This window comes from Castor canadensis, chromosome 11, assembly GCF_047511655.1.
Source record: "Castor canadensis chromosome 11, mCasCan1.hap1v2, whole genome shotgun sequence".
Taxonomy (NCBI): Eukaryota; Metazoa; Chordata; class Mammalia; order Rodentia; family Castoridae; genus Castor; species Castor canadensis.
The window spans coordinates 109148189-109171156 of record NC_133396.1 but is presented as its reverse complement, the minus strand read 5'-3'; the positions used below and the strand labels follow the sequence as shown (position 1 = coordinate 109171156).

Genomic DNA, 22968 nt, shown 5'->3' with positions numbered 1-22968 from the left:
GGGCCAAAAGGACAAAACTACAGATTTAGTTGAGATGAAAACAACTGAAATTATTTAACTCATGTTATTCATATATGTTCTCAATATATTTGAAAACTTAGATGAAATGGAAACAATTTCAGGAAAATCTGTTATTAAAGAAGCTGGCATGGTGGCACATGCCTGTAATGACAGCACTTAAGAAACTGAGGCAGGAGGATAACGGGTTCAAGGTTAGCCTGGGGTACATAGTGAGTTTGAGGTCAGCCTGGATTACATAGTGAGACTCTGTCTAAACAAACAGAAAGAGTAAAGGGTTAGAGAGTCTGAATAGTCGAATAGACACTGAGGCTCACAGAAGATAGAGAAGCCACACTTGGGAAGGAGCCAGATTTATGAATCACTTCATGGGTTAAGTCTCTCACTGACAGGGATAATCACAAGGGCTATTATGTAAACATAAAAGTCTATTGGCTTATGATAGTTAAATGTAGGGGTATGTTATAGTAGGTAGTATTACCCTCATATACTATAGGTTTTAAAAAATTCTTACAGAGAACTTGGCCTTAAAATTCTGATTCTTTATTGAGATTTGACTTATGAACCAATACATGATCAATTTTGCAAATGTGTTTTTCTCTCACCATGATAGCTGCCCAAACAAATCACACTTATTATCTTGTGTGTTGATCTTTCCACCTCAGTCTTCCAAGTAGTTGGAACTACAGGCTACATGTGTATCTGGTTTCTTATGGCATTTAAATCTTATGTTTTCTAATCTTTTGTCTGCTTGACCTATCAATAATTGAGGCTAGCATGTTGGAATCTTCCACTATAAAGGTAGAATAGTCAATTTCTCCCTATGATTCTATCAATTTTGTTTACATACTTTTAAGTTATTTTATTAGGTAATTGACTTAGAATTATTGTCTATTAAACTGACTCTTAATATTTAGAACTATTCTTCTTTATCCCCAATGCTAACTTTTTTTTGGTAGTACTGGGGTTTGAACTCAGGGCTTCATGCTTGGTAGGCAGGTACTCCACAACTTGAGCCACTCTGGCAGCCCTTTTTTGTGTTGGGTTTTTTTGAGATAGGGTCTCACAAACTATTTGCATGGGCTGGCTTCAAACCGAGATCCTCCTGATCTTTGCCTCCTGGGTAACTAGGATTACAAGTGTGAGCCACTGGTGCATGGCTCCAATATTAATTAGTTTAGTTAATTAATTACTCTTGTCGGTACTGGGGTTTGAATGCAGGGCTTCATACTTGCTAGGCAGGCACTCTACCACTTGAGCCACTCTGCCAGCTCCCAGTATTAATTTTTCAACAGTTTATTTTTTTATATCTCAGTTTTCTTGGTTAGCTTTTGCCTAGCATATTTTTCCTTCCTTTAAAACCTTTCTGTGTCATATTTTAAATGCCTCATATATATAGTTCCTAGACTTTTTACATTTTAAAATTCAGTTTTATAATCTGACTGATAGTTTGGTGGTTCATTTATAGTTTAGTGTAATTACTGATTTATTTAGATTCATTTCTACCATTTTATTTTGGCTTTATGTCTGACTTACTGTTTCTGGCCTTTTTAAAAAAAATATGAATTTTTTTAATGTATTGGATTTATGTTCTTCTACTGTTTTAGGTATAGTTATACCCTCACATTCTTTTATGTTAATCATCCTCCTCACTGAAAAATACAAGGAGGCCTGACCATTAATTCTGCTTCCCATCTCCCACACTTCATGTTGTTCTTGTCCAGTATTTTAGCCATCCTTTTGTTTACCCCAAAATTTAGACATTATGATTACTTATAGAAAGGCTCTGCTTAGATTTAGGTCATCTACGGGTTTACCAATTGATTTGCTCACTTTTTTCATCCTCCTACCTCTTGGGATTACTTTCCTTCTTTCTGAATAATAATTCATTTAGGAGTTACCTGGGTATTGTCCTATTGCTCCGTAATAATTCTCTATTTCTGTATAAATGAAAACATCTTTACTTTGCCCTCACTTTGAGCTTTAGCATTGCTGAGAGCATTTTAGGTTGAAATGTTTCTTTCAGCACTGAAGATATTTTGTTGACTTCTAGCTTCTAGTGTTGCTACTGGGAGATTTATTGTTAGTGTAATGGTGTATTGTTATGGGTGACTTGTCTTTTATCTCCTAACTGCTTCTAAGATCTCTTTGTCTTCAGTATTGTATAATTTTTCTGTAATATCTCTCTCTATAGATTTATTTTTACTTATCTTGCTTGTGTGTTCTATATCTCTGGATTCATCATTTTTAGTTCTAGAATGTGTTCAACCCATTGCATCTTCAAACACTGGATCTCTTCCATTCTCCCTATCATATTCTTCTAGAATGCTGATTAGAGGTTATTATAACTTTTCGTTTGTCCTCTATAGTTTAAAGCTTTTATTTTATTTTCCATTCCTCCCTTTCCTACCCTTTCATCTGAAAATAATTTTAAAGTCCCATTTAACACATTAATTTGCTAGCTCTAAATATATTAGTTGTCATGCTGATAATACCCTAAGTATTATTATCTCTTGTTGATGGATGAGGAAAGTGAGGCCCGGAGAGGCTAAGTAACTTGCCAAAGCTACATGTCCATTTGTTGGCACACATGGGATTCAAACCATGTCAGTCTGATTGAAAGTTCTGCTTCCCATTTTGCATTTGCGCTTGTTCTATCTGTAAAATATATCAACTTACTGAGGCTGACATGTTGATGTATTTGTAGGACAGAGTTCAGTATCACACTGAAACAATGGAGCTAGTGATGAATTTAGTGTTTTTACCACCGCTATCACCATCACTGAGCATATGGATCTATTGAATAAACTCTTGAATAAATCTCAAGGGAAGGGGAAATTATCTTGTAGAGAGAAATGATTTGAGGGTTCACTGTGATGTGAGATTATAATCATGAAAATTATAAAGTATCTAATTGAATTTTAGTGAAAAAACACAGGACAGGATTTAATTGTATATTTAGAGGAACAAGTTTTCAAAATGTGAAACCAAATGCACAAGATTAGAAGTGATCTGAGCTTCTGGAAAGAAAAATCAGAATGAAAAACAACTTAAAACACTAAAAAACAAGCAAACAAAACAAAAGCCTATGGATTACCCCATTTTCCCTCTTTTCCTAAAGAACACTAGTGAATATAGTTTTTTAATTTAAGCTGGGCATGGTGGTTCATGTCCATAATCCCAACATTAGGGAGGGTAGGAAGATCCTGCGTTTGAGGTCAGTCTGGGCTACACAGCAAGACCCTGCTGCAAAAAACAAAATAAAACAAAAAACCAAACAAATAAAAACCTCAAATAAAGTTTTGTTTCAAATACTTGTAATAGACTAATACTTAGAATATAGTGCAAATATTGTGTACACATACATATAAATGGAAAAATGAGAACTGTTGAATTCCAGGAATGGTGGAAAGGGGGGATAAAGGAGAATGATGGAGGGGGTGAGTTCAACTATGATATATTTAATATATTTTAAGAACCTTTGTAAATGCCAGCACAACAATTAAAAAAAAAAAAAAAACCAGAAAGTATTTCCTCTGGTTTACATCCATAAGAATTCATGTTTACCTCACTTGCTTTCACATCCTTCAGGCAGTAGTGAAACCCTTCCATACAGATTGCCCACAAGGTGGGGTAGTTTTAACAGGAAAACAAAGTTTTTGCGTTTCTAAACAGATTCAGAGAAAAGGTTTTGGGCTTTCTCAGCATAGCTTCATCAGGGTAATTTTTCCAGTTCTATATTTCTGTTCACTTTCAGTTGTACTTAAATAGCTCTTTAACCTATTCACTGATATGTTTTTATTTTTAAACAACTACAATTTCCTTTCTAAAAGTTCTAGTAGGTTCTATAGCAAATATGCCTAATAATTTTAGTTTCTTGTTGCTTTCTCCTTTTGAGATTTCATCTTTTGTTCTTCTATATCATGTATTTGATGCTATGACATGATATTTTAAGTCTTTGAGGGTTTAAATCTGTTATTTATTGTTTCTGCTGATACTCACTTTGGCAGTTTACTTACGTATTTGGTAGAGGAGCTACTTTTTTTTTTTGTAGGACTGGAATATAAACTCAGGGCTTTGCACTTGCAAAGCAGGTGCTCTATTGCTTGAGCCACTCCTCCCCGCTCCAGTCCATTTTACTCTCGGGTCATTTTTTGGAGATTGTGTCTCACCAACTATTTGCCTGGGCTGGCCTCAAACAGTAATCCTCCCAAACTCAGCCTCCCAAGTAGCTAGGATTACAGGCATGTGCCACTGGCACCCAGTTAAGAGCTACTTGTTTTGAAGGGGAAATGTTCTTCAGTATTTTTTATCTGCCACATAGCATTAAGAAATCCAATCCATGCTGGTGGAGTGGCTCAAGTGGTAGAGTGCTTGCCCAGCAAGTATGAGATCCTCAGTTCAAATCCTAGTACTCCAAATCCAATCGAGAGTTTCCCATCTGATATGTGATAAGTGGGTTATAGGCATGTTGAGCTACTAAACCTTTCAGCAGGCTAGTCACCACTAGTTATAATCTTTGTCTTTCTTTATATGCCAGCTATAAGAAAATAAGTCAAGTGGATAAGAGGGGTGGAAATTCTTTGAGGTGATTAATGAAAAATCTTTCTTTTTAGGAAGCAAGGAAGTGGATTAAGGCACCTGAAACTCAATCACCACTGGAGATTATCTTCAATTAAATTTTAGTCCCAACCTGGGACTAAAATCCCAGGTTGTTACCTTTAGTATCCTAAAGGATTATCATCTGGTCAGATTAAATTTGTTTATTACAAACCTAAATGACCTTATATAAAAGGATGAGGCCTCATAAATATTAAATTCTAAACTGTAATTGAATTATCATTCAATGCTCTATTTTGGCCTTTTTTTTTTTTTTTTTGGAAACAGAGTATCTCTGTTTTAGAGTAGCCCAGGCTTGCCTTGAACTCGTGATCTTCCTGGCTCAGCCTTATGAGTGCTGGAATTGCACAGGTGTGCGCCACCATGCCTGGTTTACAAACACTTTTGAGCTAAAGTGCAATCCAAATACTTTATTTCAGCTTGATTTTAAATGAATGTTTAAAAATTTGTTTTTGAGGAAGAATGTTATATTTCATTATTCAACTTTAATTGAACATGGAAAAAAACTTTTTAAAAACATGGAACATGGCAATACCTTCAAAAAACTTAATATATTCTTTATCATGTTAATATGGCACTGAATGTCCAAGCCAGAACAATTAGGCAAGAAAAAGAAATAAAAGGTATCCAAATTGGGAAGGGACGAAGCAAAATTATCTGTCTGCACATGTCAAAATCACTATGTAGAAAATCCTGAAGATTCCACATAAAAATTGTTAGAATAAATGGATTCAGTAAAATGGTAGGATACAAGACCAATGTATAAGACTCAACTGTGTTTCTATAAACTAAAATGTGCTATCTGAAAATCAAATTAAGAAAACAATCCCATTTATAACCATCAAAGAGAATAAAATCCTTTAGAGTAAACCTAACTAAAGAGGTAGAAAAAGTTGTCTACTAAAAACTACAAGACACTGATGAAAAAAATTAAAGACACAAATGAATGGAAAGATATCCTGTGTTTATGGATTGGATGACTTATATTATTAAATGTCCATATTATCCAAAGTAATCTACAGATACATTGCAACCCCTGTCAAAATCCCAATAGCATTTTTTACAGAAATAGAAAAGGCAATTCTATAATTTGTATGAAACACAAAATACTCCAAATGGTCAAAATAATCTTGGAACAGAAACTAGTAAGAGTCACACTTCTTGACTTCAGAATATATTTATAAAAATTAAAATAGTATGGTACTGGCATAAAGACAGACATATAAACCAGTGGAACACAATAAAGAGCTCAGGCACAAGGGTGCTAAGAATATACAATGGAGCCAGGTACCAGTGGCTCACGCCTGTAATCCTAGCTACTCAGAAGGCAGAGTTTGGGAGGATCTCCGTTTGAAGTCAGCCCCAGACAAATAGTTCAAGTGATCCTATATTGAAAAAACCCACCACTAAAAAAGGTTGGTGGAGTGGCTCAAATGGTAAGAGTGCCTGCGTAGCAAGCGTCAGACCCTCAATTCAAACCCCAGGGCTGCCAAAAAAAAAAAAAAGAATACACAATGGGCAAAAGACAGTCTCTTCAACAAATGGAAAACTAGATATTTTACACACAAAAGAGTAAGTTTAGACCCATATCTATGCTATAGACATAAATCAACTCAAAAGAGTTCTAGGTTTAAACATAAGGCCTATAAAACTTCTGGAAGAAACTGGGAAAAATCTTCATGGTACTGGTCTTGGCAATGATTTCGTGGATAGGACATCAAAAGCACAGGCAGAACAGGTAAATGAGACTACATTAAACTAAAAAGGTTCTACATAGCAAAGGAACAAGTGGCAGGGTTAAAAGGCAACTTACAGAATGGAAGATAATATTTGTAAAACCATGTATCTGGTAAGGGGTTAATTTCTAATATATAAGTAATTCCCACAATTAAATAGCAACCTCTGCCCCCGCAATAACCCATTTAAAAATGGGCAGACTTCAATAGATATTTTTTCAAGGAAGACAAACAAATCGCCAATACATGAAAAGATGCTCAATGTCACTAATCATCAGGGAAGTACAAATCAAAACCACAATGAAATGTCACCTCACACTTGGTAGGATGGATATTATCAAAAATAACAAAAGATAGGTCTGACATATAGATCAGTGGCTGAGCACATGCTTAGCATGCAGGAGGCACTGGGTTTGATCTCCAGTACCACATACCCACACTCACACATACTCCCACACAAAAACATTAAGTGTTGGTGAGGAGGTAGAGAAACTGCAACCCTTACACATTATTGGTGAGAATACTAACTATTATAGCTGCTATGGAAAACAGTAGAAGGTTGTCAAAAAATAAAAATAGAACTATCCAGCAATCCCACTTATGAATATTTACACAAAAAAATTGAAATCAGAATCTTGACAAGATATAAGCACCCCAATGTTCACTATAGCATTAGTCTCAATAGCAAAGATGTGGAAACAACCAAAACGTCCACTGACAGATGAATGGCCATCTCCTACCCGATACTGTGAGGGTATCACTCATGATTATTCCTTGTTTTCAGGTCCCTAGAGTGGCTCAGTCTTAAACAATTGGCCCCCTCTCAAGATGGCGCTTGGCTCTGGCACTCCACTGAGGACTAGAAGGTTCCTCAGTGTGTGATTTCATGAATGAGATAGGTCAGGGTAGCAAAGCAGAGACTATATTTTGAGGAAAGAGAAAAAGCATCAGGAATCAAAAAAGAGGGATCAGAACAGCTAAAAAACATGGAAAAAAAAAGAAAGGTGACACACAGAAAAGTAGGAAATAATCCATAGCTCCAACCAAGGCTTCCCAGAGGGAAGGAGAAGCTGAAGCCACAATCACAACATAAGCCAGGGAGCCCTGGTGACAAGTGATTGGAAGTTCTAGTCACAGAAGAATTCCACAGTTCTTGCAAATCTAAAATCCAGTGCAGGGATTTGGTGTGACAGTGTCTCCCCTGTGTGGCAGGCTAGAACTGGAGAAGAAATCAATTGTATTACTTCCCATATCTTGGAGAGCTATAGCCAGGCACCATCTTAAGAGGTGGCTAATTTATTGAGACTAAGTTACTCTGGGATATGAAAACAAGGAACAATCACAAGTCTGGGAGCCTGGGATACTCTTCCACAGTGTCTAGGTGGGAGACAGCCACAAGAGGCAGTCTGGGGAAAGGGAGGGTCAGATGTGGACATGCTGAGGTCGGCAGGGAGCTTTGACTGTGGAAGGTGCAGTGGTTGGCGGCCCCACTCCCATGGCAAGGAGTGAGCCTAACTGACTGTGGATTAATTACTATGGAAGCTGGTGGCTGGTGACTGCTCAGCTTCCAGAGCTTCTTCCCTTCTGCAGGGTGGTTTACTGCTGTGCAGGGACTAGAAGAGCAGAGACCAGCAGGCAGAGTGCCTGATTCCCTCAGGGTTCCTCCTCCAATGAAAACTCAGTGTTGTTTGCTTCACCCACACACAACACATTTAGGGGGATACCCCTCAGTTTGGACATCTGCCACCCTGGATGTACAAATTGGATGGGTGGGTCTCTGCAGCCAATGGGAAACTGCTTGGCCCACAGGCTATACACTCACTGGGGCCACCAGTGGCTGCTAATAAGCAAAGAAGTGAAGCTTCTAAAGTGAATGAGGCCTAGACACTGACAATATACCCTTAACTGGCCTGGCCCTCAACCTGCATACATTCAGTACAGTAGTAACAGAGAGGAATGACAGACAATAGACTCCAGCTATGACCATCACCTCTCTGCAACCCCCAGGCTTGGCAGATTTCAATATCAAAGGACCCAGAAAGATTCTGTAATTCCTTTTTTCCCCTCAATTCTTTATTTTATTTTAATCATTGTTGTATTGGGGGTATACTGTGACATTTACAAAAGTTCTTATATCATAGCTGAATTTACCCTCTCCATCATTCTCCTTTATTCTCCCTCTGTCCAGTCCTGGAATAGTTATAACAGGTCTCATTTTCCCATTTACATACATGTATACACAATATTTCCAAAATATTCACCCTCCTACATCTTTTCCTTATATCCTCCCCCCTTCCACTGATACCAACCCCCCATATAGGACCTGTTTTGCCTTTTTTCCAGTTCTTTCTTTTTTAAAGTTTTAAACAACTCTTTTCCTTTTTACTATAGCTTAATATTGTTTTTACTTTATTCTGCAAAATCTTTTATGTTCTTATTTTTTAAATTGTGTTTTGCAGTACTGGCGATTGAACTTTACTACATGAGCCATGCCCCTGAGTCTGTATGTTTTTATTTATTTTTAATTTTGGGGGCAATACTGGAATTTGAGCTCAGGGCCTTGATCTTACTAGGCAAGCACTCTACCACTTGATCCTTACCTCCAGTCCTTTTTGTTTTAGGTTATTTTTCAGACAGGGTCTTGCTTTTTACCTGGACTGGCCTTGGCAACTATGCTATTTATTACCTTCCACGTGGCTGAAATGACAGGCACACACAACCACGCCGTTTGTTTTGTTGAGATGAAAGTCTCACTAACATTTTGCCCAGGCTGGCCTTTAACGCCAAGTCTCCTAAATAGCTGGGATTATAGACAGCAGCCACTGAGCCCAGTCCTGTTTTTATTTTTATCTTTTTTTTTTTTCCTTTTGGTGTAGTGCTGGGGATTGAACCTAGGGTCTTGCGCATACTATGTAATGTAAGTGCTCTGCCACTGAGCTATGTGCTCAGCCCTGGCTTTATCTAATTTTATTTACATATTTTAAATTTTGTAATTAGATTAAAAAAACTCTTACTCTTTTCCTCACATTCTTTTCCTTTTATTTAAACTTGCTTCTTTCTTTTTTCTCTCTCCCTGCACCTCTTTGTATTTCAATCTTTTATTATTAATTTTTAACTTCATTATTTATACTACTATTTTTGCCATTCTCTTTTCTATGGTTATGAATAGTGTAATAGTAATCTTTAATGGTTTTAACTGTATTTTTATGTGTGGTTTGTTTTGGTGTTGTTGCTGTTACAGTGGTTTGCTTTCTCCTCTTAGAGTGGTACTGGGAATTGAGCCCTTACGAGAAGACTATTCATTAAGGACACCCCCACATGAAAACAGAAGAGAGATTCATCCCAACAGATGAATTGTGCAAATCACAATGCAGAAATATAGGAAATAAGAAAAAGCAAGGTGACATGATGACTCCAAAAGTTCAGAACTCTTCAATAACTGAATCTAAAGATATGACATGCATCCATGCCAGACAAAGAATTCAAAAGTTTAGCTTAAAAAATAATCAATGACCCAAAGAGGATTCACATAAAAGATCAATGAAGTAAAGAAGTCAATTTAAGACTTGGATGAGAAATTCAACAACTTGGTTAAGAAATTCAGCAAAGAATTTGATATTTTGAAAACAATCAAACAAGTAAACAGAAATTGTAAAATGAAAAGCTCAATAAATCAAAACACAGTAGAGGGTATCACCACAGACTAGATCAAGTGGAAGAAAGAATATCAGGAATTGAAGGCAAGGTTGAGGAATAGCAATAAATAAAACAAAAAAAGTAACCATGGCTATAATATTCAAGACCTCTGGGACATGATTAATCTATGAATCTGTGGTATAGGAGAGGGAACTGAGATACAGACTAAAAATACAGAAAACTTATTCAAGGAAATTATAACATGAAAATCCCCAAATCTAGGGAAAGAAATGGACCTACAAGGATAAGAGTCATTTAGAACCTCAAATAGACATGACCAGAAAAGAATCTCTCTACGTTATAGTTAAAATGCCAAGAGTACAGAACAAAGAAAGAATATTAAAAACTTCAAAAGACAAGTGTCATGCTATTTACAAAGAAAAACCTATTTATAAAGAAAGACCTCTCACAGAAACCCTAAAAGCCAGGAGGGCATGGGCATCATGATCAATTTCAAGTCCTAAAACAAAACAACCATGAAGCAACATCATTACATCTAGCAAAGTTGTTCTTAAAACTGAAGGTGAAAGATGCAGATTGTTGAATGGATGAAAAAAAAAAAATCAAGACCCAACTGCTGTCTGCCAGAAACTCATCTCACTGGCCAAGACAAAGACTGAAAGGATGGAAAATGATATTTCATGCAAATAAATTCTGAAAGCTAGCAAGAGTAGCAATGCTCATAAATTTGACAAGAAAGAGTTCAAGCCAAAATTAGTCAGAAGGGATAAAGAAGTTCACTACATAATAAAGGGAACAGTCTCCATCAAGAATATATGATGACCATAACCATATATGCACTGAAATTTGGTGCACCCAATTTCACAAAACAAACTACTGGACATTAAAGAGACAGATAGGTTAGGAAACAATAATAGTGGGTGACCTCAATACCAACCATACTCTCATCAGTAGATAGATCACCTAGATCAAAAAAAGAAAAAAGAAAAAAAAAAAACAAACCCAAACAAAGAAACTTCAGAGTTAAACTATAGCATATATCAAATAGACTTAAATAGATAGCTACAGAATTTTCCATCTAGCAGGTACAGAATTCACATTTTCCCCAGCAACTGATGGAATGATTTCTAACATAGGTTACATTTTAGGCCATAAAGCAATTCTTAAACGCTACAAAAAATAACCTGAAATAATTTCTTATATGTTGTCAGCTCATGATGGAATGAAACTGGGAACTAATGAGGAACCACAGAAACTATACAAACATATGGAGACTAAACAATACACGCTGAATGATCAGTGGACCACTGAAGAAATCAAAGGGGATTTTTAAAAATTTCTAGAATTAAATGAGAATGAAAACTCAATTTACCAGAACCTTTAGAATACAGCAGAGTTACTTCTCAGAGGGAAGTTTATAGCTATGAGTGGGACTTTAGAGATGTCTTAAAATAACCTAATCATGCATCTCAAAGTCTTAGAAAAATAAGAACAAGCCAAACCCTAAATCAGTAGGTGGAAAAATAATAAAGATCAGAGCAGATATGAATGAAATGGAGATGAAAAGACCAATACAAAGAATCAATGAGGGCTGGTAGAGTGGTTCAAGCAGCAAGAGTACTTGCCTAGCAAATATGAGGCCCTGAGTTCAAGCTCCAGTGCTGCCAAAAAATCCCCCCAAACCAAACCAAAGAATCAACGAAACAAAGAGTTGGTTCTTTGCAAAGATAAATAAGATTGACAAGTCCTTAGCCAAACTAAAGAGAGAAGACCTGAATTAATAAAATTAGAGACAAAAAAAAGGGGATATTACAACAAATTAAACTGAAATCCAGAGGATCATTGTAGAATATTTTGAAAACTTGTATTCCAATACATTGGAAAATCTAGAAGAAATGGATACATTTCTAGAAACATATGACTACCAAAACTGAACCAAGAGAATATAAACAACTTAAACAGATCTATAATGAGCAATGAGATTGAAGTAGTAGTAACAGTCTCTCAACAAAGAAAAGCCCAGGACCAGATGGATTCACTGCTGAATTGCTACTAGACCTTTAAAGAACTAACACCGAATGCTTCTCAAACTATTCCTTACAACAGAAAGGGAAAGACCACTTCCAAACCTATCCTAAGAAGCCAGTATTACCCTGATACCAAAACCATATAAAGATACAATGAAAAGAGAAATTCCCTTGATGAATATAGATACAAAAGTGCTCAATAAAATACTTGCTTATCAAATCCAACACTACTTTAAAAGGTCATACATCATGGTTTCACTCTAGGGATGTAAGGATAGTTCAACATATAAATATCAACAAATGTAATACAGTACATAAACAGAATCAATGACAAAAAAAATCTCATGGTCATCAAGATGCAGAAAAGAGCCTCTGACAAAATTCAACATTCCTTCTTGATAAAAGCCCTGAAGAAACAAGGAATAGAAGGATCATATCTCAATGTAATAAAGACTATATAACACAAACCAATAGCCAACATTATACTGAATGGGGAAAAGCAGAAAGCATTTCCTCTAATAACAGGAATGAGACAAGGGTACCACTTTTACAACTCTTTTAGTTTTTTTTGGTGGGACTGGGGTTTGAACTTGGGGTTTCATGCTTGCAAAGCAGGCACTCTACTGCTTGAGCCATACCTTTGGTACATTTTACTCTGGTTATTTGAAGATGGGGTATCACACAGTATTTGCCCAGGCTGGCCTCGACTCTCAACACTACAGATCCCAGCCTCCCAAGTAGCTAGGATTATAGGCATGAGCCATTGGCTCCTGGCCACTTTCACTAGTCTTATTAATGCAGTGCTTGAATTCTAAGCCAGATCAATGAGAGAGAGAGAAAGAAGAGAGAGAAAGACAGAGAGAGAGAAGGGATATAAACAGGGAAGGAAGAAGTCAAATTATCCCTATTTGCAGATGATTTGATCCTATACTAAGGGAACCAAAAATCTTTACCAGAAGACTCTTTGATCTGATAAACACTTTCAGCAAAGTAGCAGGATACAAAATCAACATACAAAAATCAATAACCTTTCTATATACTAATAACAAACATGCTGAGAAAGAAATTGGGAAAACAATACCATCCACAATAGCCTCAAGCAAACAAACAAATAAATGAACAAATAAATCAAAACCCAAAAACCTAGGAATAAACCTAGGTGAAAGATGCCTGTACTGAAAACTATAAAAACACTGAAGAAAGAAACTAAAGAAGGGACTGGGTGTGGTGACACATGCCTGTAATCCCAGGTACATGGGAGGAAGAGATGGGAGGACTGAAGTTTGAATGCAGTCAGCCTGGGCAAAAAGATAGTGAGACCCTATCTCAAAATAAAATAAAATAAATGCTGGCTGTGGCTCATACCGGTAATCCCAGCTATATGGGAAACATAGGTAGAAAAATTAGTCTGAGGCTTGCATGGTCAGAAGAAGGAAACCCTATCTGAAAAATAAAGGACTGGGGGCATGGGTCAAGTGATGGAGCACTTGCTGAGCAAGTACAAGGCCCTGAGTTCAAACCCCACTACCACACACACACACACACACACACACACACACACACTCGTGCATGTGCGCAAAATACTTTCCATGTTCATGGATCGGCAGAATATTGTGTTTTTGGCTCCATTACAGAAAGTGATCTTAAGATTCAATGCAATCCCCATCATGAAAGATCTTGAATAGTCAAAGTAATCCTGAGAAAAAAGAATAACGAAGGTATCACAATGCCTGATTTCAAATTATACTATAGAGCCATAGTAACAAAAACAGCACTGTACTGTCACAAAAACAGAAAAGTAGATCAATGGGAAAGAGTAGATGACTCAAAAATAAACTCACGCAGCTACAGTCATTTGATTCTTAACAAAAGGGACAAAAAACCCGAAACTCTTTAACAAATAGTGCTGGGAAAACTGGATATCCACCGTAGAAGACTAAAACTAGATCTCTATTTTTTACCCTGTATGAAAGTCAACTCAAAATGGATCAAAGACCTTAATATAAGACTCCAACTCTGAAACTATTAGGTGAAAACACTTTAATTTACAGGTACAGGCAGTGACTTTCAGGATAGGACTTCAACAGTTCAGGAAATAAGTGGAAGAATTGACAAATAGGATTGTATCAAATTAAAAAGCTTCTGCACAGCAAAGGAAACAATTACCACAGTGAAGAGACAGTCTACCAAATGGGAGAAAATCTATGCCAACCATTCACCCAACAGGGGATTAATATCTAAAATATATAAAGAACTCAAAAAATTAAACACCAAAAGAACAACAAACAAATTCAACAAACAAATGGGCAAAAAACCTGCACAGACACTTTTCAAATGAGGAAGTAAGTACAAATGGCCAATAAATACATGAAAAAAATTCAGCATTTTAAGCCATCAGGGAATGCAAATCAAGACTCCACTGAGGTCCATCTCATTCCAGTCAGAATGGTCATTGTCAAGAAAATCAGAATCAAATGCTGACAAGGATGCGGGGGGAAAGAAACCCTTATACGTTGTTGGTTAGAATATCAATTAATCCAGCCACTATGGAAATCAGCATGAAGGTTCTTCAAAAAACAAACAGACAAAACCCCCCATAAAAACAGAACTACCATATGATCCTGTTATACCACTCCTGGGTATTTATCAGAAGGAATCTAAGTCAGCATATAATAGAGATACCTGCGTACCTATGTTCATTGCAGCACTATTCATTAACAGCCAAGTTATGGAATCTGCCTTGATGGATAAAGATAATGTGGTACATATACATAATGGAGTATTATTTAACCATAAAGAACAAAATTATGTCATTTGCAGGAAAATGGATGGAACTGGTTATCATCATGTGAAGTGAAATAAGCAGAACCAGAAAGACAAACATCACATATTTTCTCTCATATACAGAATCAAAATTTAAAAAAGACATAAAAGTAGAAGCGTGACTACTTGGGAAAAGGGTCTCACCAAAGAAGGAGGGGAGACAAGAGAGATATCTGAGGATGAATATGATCAAAGTACATTATATACATGTATGAAAATGTCATAATAAAACCCATTATTTTATATAATATACACTAATAGGACTGGAAGTGTGGTTCAAGTGATAGAGTACCTGCTTTGTAAGCACAAAGTCCTGAGTTCAAACCCCAGTCCTACAAAAAAACAAAACAAAAAACAAAAAAACAAAACAAAACAAGACAAAACAAAAAAACCAAATATACACTAATAAAAAAATTTGGGCCCGGCGCTGGTGGCCCATGTCTGTAATCTTAGCTATTCAGGAGGCAGAGATCAGGAGGATCACGGTTTGAAGTCAGCCCAGGAAAACAGTTTGCGAGACCCTATCTCAAAAAAACCCATCACAAAAATAGGGTTGATGGACTGGCTCAAGGTGAAGGGGGAGGGTGGGGTAGGGTGGGGGAGGGAGGCAGGGTGGAGAAATGACCCAAATAATGTATGCACATGTGAATAAATGAAAATAAATAAATAAATAAAAATAAATAAAAGTACACCAAATTAAGTAAAAAAAAAATTGGTATACTCATATAAATGGAATATTATTTGGCCTTAAAAAAGAAGGAAATTCTGCAATGTGAGACAATATAGGTGAACCCTGAAGAAAAACAAGCCAGTCACAGAAAGAAAAATATTGTATCATTCTACTCACGAGGTATCAAAAATAGTCAAACCTGGGGTTGGCACAGTGTAGTTCTCAGTGGTAGAGCATGTGCTTAGCATGTGAAAGTACAAGTCCCCTCCTCCACTCAGGAAAAGTCAAACTTTTAGAATCAGAGAGTACAGTGCTAGTTACTATAGCTGGGGGTGGGGAGCTGGGAAACTGCTAATCAATGAGCAGTTTTATTTAAGCAAGATGAGTAAGTCTAGAGATCTACTGAACAACATTGTGCCTATTGTTAATGGTATTTTGTTAAGTGGGAAGATCTCCTCTCATGTGTTTTTACCACAAAATAAAAAAAAAAAAAAAAAAAAAAAGAGGACAGCTTCTCTTTTCCCCATCCTTAATCCTGCTGTCCAGGGCCTGTGACAGCTCTCCCTGGCCTTCTGGGCTGTGAAAAGTGAGCTAGATAGAGCTGTCTCTCTGGGAACCATACCAGCTCAGTCAGTATGCCTTCTTTGGACTTCTTTTACATGATACATTTCAATAATTTTAATTTGAAATTATGATTACTAGCAGTGAGGGTAGAAGAAATTAAAATGGCTGACTTGCAATTCCATGTATGTGCTTGTATAAGAGAGAGGGGTGGAGAGCAGGAGAAATACAACTGAACCTGTATGTAAGTAGGCCAGTGGTTGGCAAACTGCTGCTCATTGACTAGCTAACTGCTTTTGCAAATAAAATTTTATTGGAACATAGTTATACTTATTTATGGATTGCTTATATTGCTTTTGTGTTACAGTGGTAGAGTTGAGTAGTTGTGCCAGAGACTATAAAAACCACAAAGTGTAAAATGTGTACAGAAAAAGTTTGCTGACCCCTGAAATAAACTAATGCTATTTGCTAGGGGAAAGAACCCTTTTCTGTAGAATGACCTTAGTAGGATATGCCTGACTAAAGATTACTTATAAGAAATAAACCCATAATCTATGAAACATGGCTCTCAAAAGACTGCTAAATAAGCCATACAACTCTCTGGGGGAATATGGTAAAGAAGATGCTTTGCAACTTAAATGCTTGTATTACCTAATGCTTGTATTAGGTAATAACCCATAAAATGTTACTTGAATTCTCTGTTCTTGAACTCTGTTCTGCCCTATTGCTCTCTCTTTTTGTTACCAGAACCCACACTACTTTGTTCACTGTAGCTATAGCAGTATGCTGAAGATCATGCTAAGCATTTTTTTTTTTGATGGATTCTAAACTCATCTTATTGCCCTTGTATTTCTCTGTGTGAAGTTAGGTAAAAATTCTGTTTTGTTATGCAGTGACTATCTGTGCTCCACCTTTGATATTTTTTGTTTGTTTTACTTCTAAAAACTTTTCCCTAGATCCTGCTTTGCTCAAACTCAGAGTACCTGGGAATTTATGGTTCCATGACAGCCCTCATCCTATGACTGCCATGTCTAGGAAAATGAAGACTTTAGCTCCCTTCCTGAGGTAGGGATGATTCTGAGGCATAACATTCACTCTAGAATTCCTCGCACGATCAGGTTGAAGCTACCCTTTGCAGGACTTTGACAGCTCAGCCTTAATTGGCTTCCTTGTTTTTACTGTCCTGCTTTTCCCTCTTTCTTGCTAGTTTCCTCTGTTAATACTTCCTTAATAATCATTGACACATGAATCTTTTTCTTAGGATCTGCTGGATGGGGAATATGACTTCTGATATGTAAGGGAAGAATTATTACAAATTTACCTTTTAAAATTGATGTTGAGATTGGCAGTCATAGCAGCTCCCCCAGCTCTGTTTGCACACATACCAACAGTAGCATCAATGATGGTTGCAATGGCACCTCCGTGAATGAATCTAGTTATAATAACAGAGAAAGAGAAATGTTTTCAGAGTTCCAGGAAACAGATAGCCTTTCTCTCTCTCTCTCTCAAAATTACTTAAGTATCTTCATAAAATTCAGAGTGGTTCAGTTACTCCATGTTCAATCTATTGAATGTCAAATATCCATGTCCCCAACTTTGTTCATAGCATAATAGGACAGTCTTTTCTCTTTTTTTTTTTTTGGTGGCCCTGGGGTTTGAACTCAGGTCTTCATGCTTGCTATGCAGATGCTCTACCACTTGAACCACTCAGCCAGCCAGGACAGTCTTGTATCTATAATGAAACTGCAACTTAACAGTAATCAGATCACAGCATGCAAAAAGCTAAATATCACTTTCACATAATGTGAATTTTCAAACTATACACATTCATTGTTTAAAAGTTTAGGAAATACAAATAAATAGAAGAAAAAAATTTAAGGCCCATAATGTAAAGTCAGTGGCAAGCCACTGATATACATATTAACGATATTCCCTCAACTTATACACTATTGCCATGAGTCTTCCAATAACATATATTTATTATATGATTTATTATATTAAATTTTTTATGTCTATTAACAATATAATGACTTTTATCTATTATAAACATCTTTCCATGTCCATAAATATATATCTATATTACCATTTTAATGCTTTCTCTGTAGCCCCTGGATACGTGAGGGTGCTCGGAGATAAAAACGTTTCAAATTCACACTGTTAGGCTGTCGTTCTTACCCAGGTACTCCTTGTAGGTGAGGACCTCCTTGAAAAAAGCAAACTACCATTTTTTCAATATCATTACAGAACATCACATATTCAAAGCCCAGGCCATCCTCAAAGCTTCTGGTGAAATTTTGGGCCTGTGACATTTGTTCTTCTTTCATATGCTTTGAGTCTGTAGGGAGATGAGGTAGATAGGTACAGGTAGGTGAGAAACAGATATGGGAGAAATGCCCTGACAGTGCTAAGTACATGTTGATGAATGACTGATTAATATGTCAAGTGAGTGTAAAACTGAAAGGAATGAGAGGGTCTCGAGAAACAGAATATAAGATTTCTAACCTTGTCTAACTGGGGACAGAGTAGACACAAATGAAACCAAAACAAAGAATTTATGCACACCACAGCAATAGGAAGTATAGTATATAAATGCCAATTAAACTAAACAAAATGATAAGGTACAGAAAGAAATTCTTCTTGGAGTAAGTGTGGTTTAAATGGTTGTTAATGAATAATTGAACAGCAAGGAAAAGGTTTTCCTGGCAGATTATTAACTTGTTAGTTATACTGAATCTGAAACAGGGCCAGTTCAGTCCAATATTCAGTGTGACTGAAACTTTCTTAAGTCCCCATCCTGAAGGTAGGCTCATTAGAGTTCATGAAATCAAATTAGTGGGTAGTAACCAGCTTTTCTTCTTTTGGTGGTAATGGAGAATGAACCCAGTGTCTCATCCGCTCTACCACTTGAGCCATGCCTCCAGCCCTTTATTGCTTTAGCTTGTTTCTCAGATAAGGTCTCATGCTTTTGCCTGAGCTGGTCGGGACAGGGATTCTACTTTTACCTCCCGGTAATCAGATTTTTAAAAGAAACAGAATACTGCACATATATTGTGTGAAAGTACCTGGGCACTTGTTTAGCCTTTTTATTTATCTAGGTAGAGTCAAAATGTAGTTCACTTCAAAATACAGATGGAAGCTTCTGTCTTTGTCCTTTCACATCTACATATTCTTAGCTTTCTTTCATAGGTCATCATTATTTGCTGTGCAGAAGGCTGTATTAAGTTTCTTTCATTTTGACTGAATTTCCATTTACAAACTTGGGGAAGGCTATAAGCTGAGAAGACAGAGGAGAAGTGGAGAGGACAGGTAGGAGGCCTTTTACTTAGGGCATGAACTTCCTGGGAGTGGGAGCTTCTTTTTCAGACTTTGTACGCCTAACAGCTGGCACAGAAATGCACACACTATTATGTACCCAAGCAGTTGTGAATAAAGTAATGATTTAGAGGGCCAGAGAAATTTACATTCTTCTTCTAGCTCTGGCCTAGAACTAACTTTTTTTGTCTCATAGTTTATCTATATAGTGAGGATCTTAGAAATCTCTAAGATCTCTTCCAACTCTGACATAGGAGAAGACAGACATCTCCAGGATGAAGTAATCATGAAACCCTTCTAAGTTTTCACTTAAGAGTTTAAAATTTCTGGGAGGCTGATATAACTAATGTACAATATAAGCTTAATCAGAATTGTCACTATGAATTCTCCCTGTATAACAAATATATTCTAATAAAAAAATTTATTAAAAAAAGTTTAAAATTTCTGGTCTAGATTATCAAACCTTGAGGTTATCTCATAAAAAGGAGAAAAATAAGGACAGTGAAACAAATTTATTAGAAACACAGATACTCAGGATGGTGGAACAAATTTATTAGAAATATAGAATCTCAGACTCTACTCCTGATCTACTAAAGCAGAACCTTGTACCTTTTCTTTTTTGTAGTACCAGGCTTTGAACTCAGGGTCTACACCTTGAGCCACTTCACCAGCCCTTTTCTGTGATGTTTTTTTTGAGATGGGGTCTCACAAACTGTTTTCCCGGGCTGGCTTTGTACAGTGATCTTCCTGATCTCTGCCTCCTACATAGCTAAGATTACAGGTGTGAGCCACTGGCACCCAGCAGAAACTTGCACTTTGATGAGGTTTCACAAGACTGGGCATAAGACTAGAGATGGCAAAGGAAAAACATGATCCAATTGGCATTAAGAATAAGCATGGAGGCAGGAGAGTTACAGGGCCAAGGTTACACTATAAAATGAATAATGCCACCAAATTTGGCATTTAACTGAGTAGTGGCTTCTGTGAAGACATTTTAGTAGAGCTAACCTGGTAGAAGCCAGATTGCACTAAGGTAAAGACATTTAATTAATTGTGTGATATGGTAATAGTTAGAATGGAATTAGCAATACAAATTGCATTTTAAATTATTAAAAAATTTTAATGAAAACATAATAATTATTCTGTGGTGCTGGGTGCCCTATCACCGAGCTGTACCCCCAGCTCTAAAACCTTAATTTTGGGACTGGTGGAGTAGTTCAAGTAGTAGAGCAGCTGCCTAGCAAGGATGAGACCCTAAGTTCAAATCCCAGTACCACAAAAATAAATAAACAAACAAATAAATACAAACTTAATTTTTTTGGAGACAGGGTCTTGTTACATAACCAAGGCTAGCCTTGAACTTGCAATTCTCCTGCCTTTGCCCAAGTGCAGGTATTATAAGCATGTGCCACAATGCCTGGTGTTAAAAATTAATTTTTACATAATTTAACAGTTAAACTCTAGTCTGGGTGCTGGTGCCTCATGCCTGTAATCCTAGCTACTACAGAGGCAGAGATCAGGAGGATCATGGTTCAAAGCAGCCCAGGCAAATAGTTGGTGATATTCTATCTTAAAAATACCCAACACAAAAAAGGGATTGCGGGGTGGCTCAAGTGGTAGAGTGCCTGCCTAGCAAGTGTGAGTCCCTGAGTTCAAACCCCAGTACTGAAAAAAAAAAATCTAATAATAATTAAAAATACAAATTGTTTTTCTTCATTTATAAAATAGATAATTCTCAGCCCTACACTGAAGAGTTTAAAAAAGAAACTTAAGAACTTTGCCATTTTTTCCTGGTAAAAGTTTTACTTTTGTGTCACTCATTCCTCTAGCAAGTACTGAAGTACCTACCATGAGGAGATTGAGGCACTAGAGTGAAATGCCTTGCCCATGGCCACACAGTTTTAAGTTGTGCAACCAGAATTTTAACCTAGAAATTTGTGGAACTAAATTCCAACCATTAAGTTGCCATAAGATTCAATTATGTTACCAAAGGACAGTGAAGAAGAAAGGAGTGCTAAGCACTGAGACACAGGGGCACGCCAACATTAAAAGTTTAAGGATGAAGGGGAACTGACATAAGAAATTTAAAAAGGAGGGACCACTGGGGAAGGAGAATATAGTATCCTGGAAGCTAAGTTCAAGGTAGAAGAAGTTACCAGGTATGCCAAAAGCTGGGAGGTCACTGGATTTAGCAACAGCAAGATCTCTGATGCTCTTCACAAAAGCAGTTTTTTAAAACCCGTTTTTTTTTTTTTTTGGCAGCACTGAGGTTTGAACTTAGGGCCTCAGGCTTGCTAGGTAGGAGTTCTTACCACTTGAGCCACTCCACCAGCCCATAAGAGCAGTTCTGACGGAAATTTTGAGAGTCTGACTGAGATGGGTTCCAGAGAGACTGGGTTGTGGTCTGTTTGTTGTTGGGAAAGATCTAGCAGGGAGCAATGTCCCTCAAAAGGGAGGGGATGCAGTGCTCAAGTAGCTTCCCCTTGGGGATGGATAGTTCATCCATGCAGGACAGAGCAAAACAGCAGGCCGAGGTACAAAGAGGAGACATGAGGCAGGGAGAGCTTGGAAATGCTCTTTGGCTGGCTTTTATTTTCTCTTAGTGAAATAGGAAGTGAGATCAGCTGATAGTGAGAATGGGAAAGAAAGAATGAGAAGAAAAAGGTAGGAAGTAGTCATTTAGGGGAGCTGGAGAGTCAACAGACTCAGGAAATAGGAAATATGATTGTTAGGCAACATTAAGGGCCAATTTGAGGTCATCTTTTAAGAAACCATCAAAGTCATGAAACGACTACCTAAAGATCTGTTTTGATGATTAAAAGACAATGGGTAACTCAGATAGGTTTGTAAAAGCTCCATGAGAGCAGGGACTCTATGGTGCACTCAGGTCTATTTCAGGAATAGAATGCTTGGCACAGCACAGATGTCTAACAGTTATTTATTGAAGGAATAAATACTGTATATTGCAAATAAGAAAGCAAAAACAGTTTTGACAAGCTGACTCTAAAACTGAAGAATTTATTAGGTATATATTTATGCATGAAGATCTTCAGTTAGGTTTAATAAGTCAGCCACATTGGTGCAGAAGATGGGAGACAAATAGTTCACAGGAAAGAAACAGGATACTGGTTGACTGTAAATGAACAGTGTGATGTGGCTTTTGTTCTAAGCTTTGTTCTGGGAAGCGTATACTAAGAAGGATAGACTGCCACATGTCCTGAGAAAAGCAACCAGGCATGTGAGAAGACTGAAACACCTTCTGGGAGAAATGCCTAAAAACAGAGAAGACTGGACAGGCAAAGAGAACTGGCAGGTACACAGGAATGAGATGTTAGTATCTAATTCCTACTCATAAAATGATGACAAGTGAGCTTGGTGCCAGTGGCTCATGCTTGTAATTCTAGCTATTTGGGAGCTGAGATTGGGAGGATCATGGTTCCAGGCTATCCTAGTCAAAAAAAAAAGACTATAAGATCCCCAACTCAATGGAAAAAAGCTGAATGTGGTGGTATGCGCCCATCATCCCAGTGATGATGGGAAGCAT

The 22968-nt window shown here is 37.1% G+C and overlaps 1 protein-coding gene across 1 annotated transcript in view; it reads right to left on the bottom strand.

The window, feature by feature from the left end:
- Nucleotides 1–22968, bottom strand: part of Them4 (thioesterase superfamily member 4) — a 35431-nt gene that overhangs the window by 4867 nt on the left and 7596 nt on the right. Inside the window, exons 3-4 of the mRNA XM_020179834.2 lie at nt 18288–18447; nt 17434–17544 (exon numbers count right to left, since the gene is read on the bottom strand). Coding sequence (XP_020035423.1) covers nt 17434–17544; nt 18288–18447 — 271 coding nt within the window. The remainder of the gene's footprint in view (nt 1–17433; nt 17545–18287; nt 18448–22968) is intronic.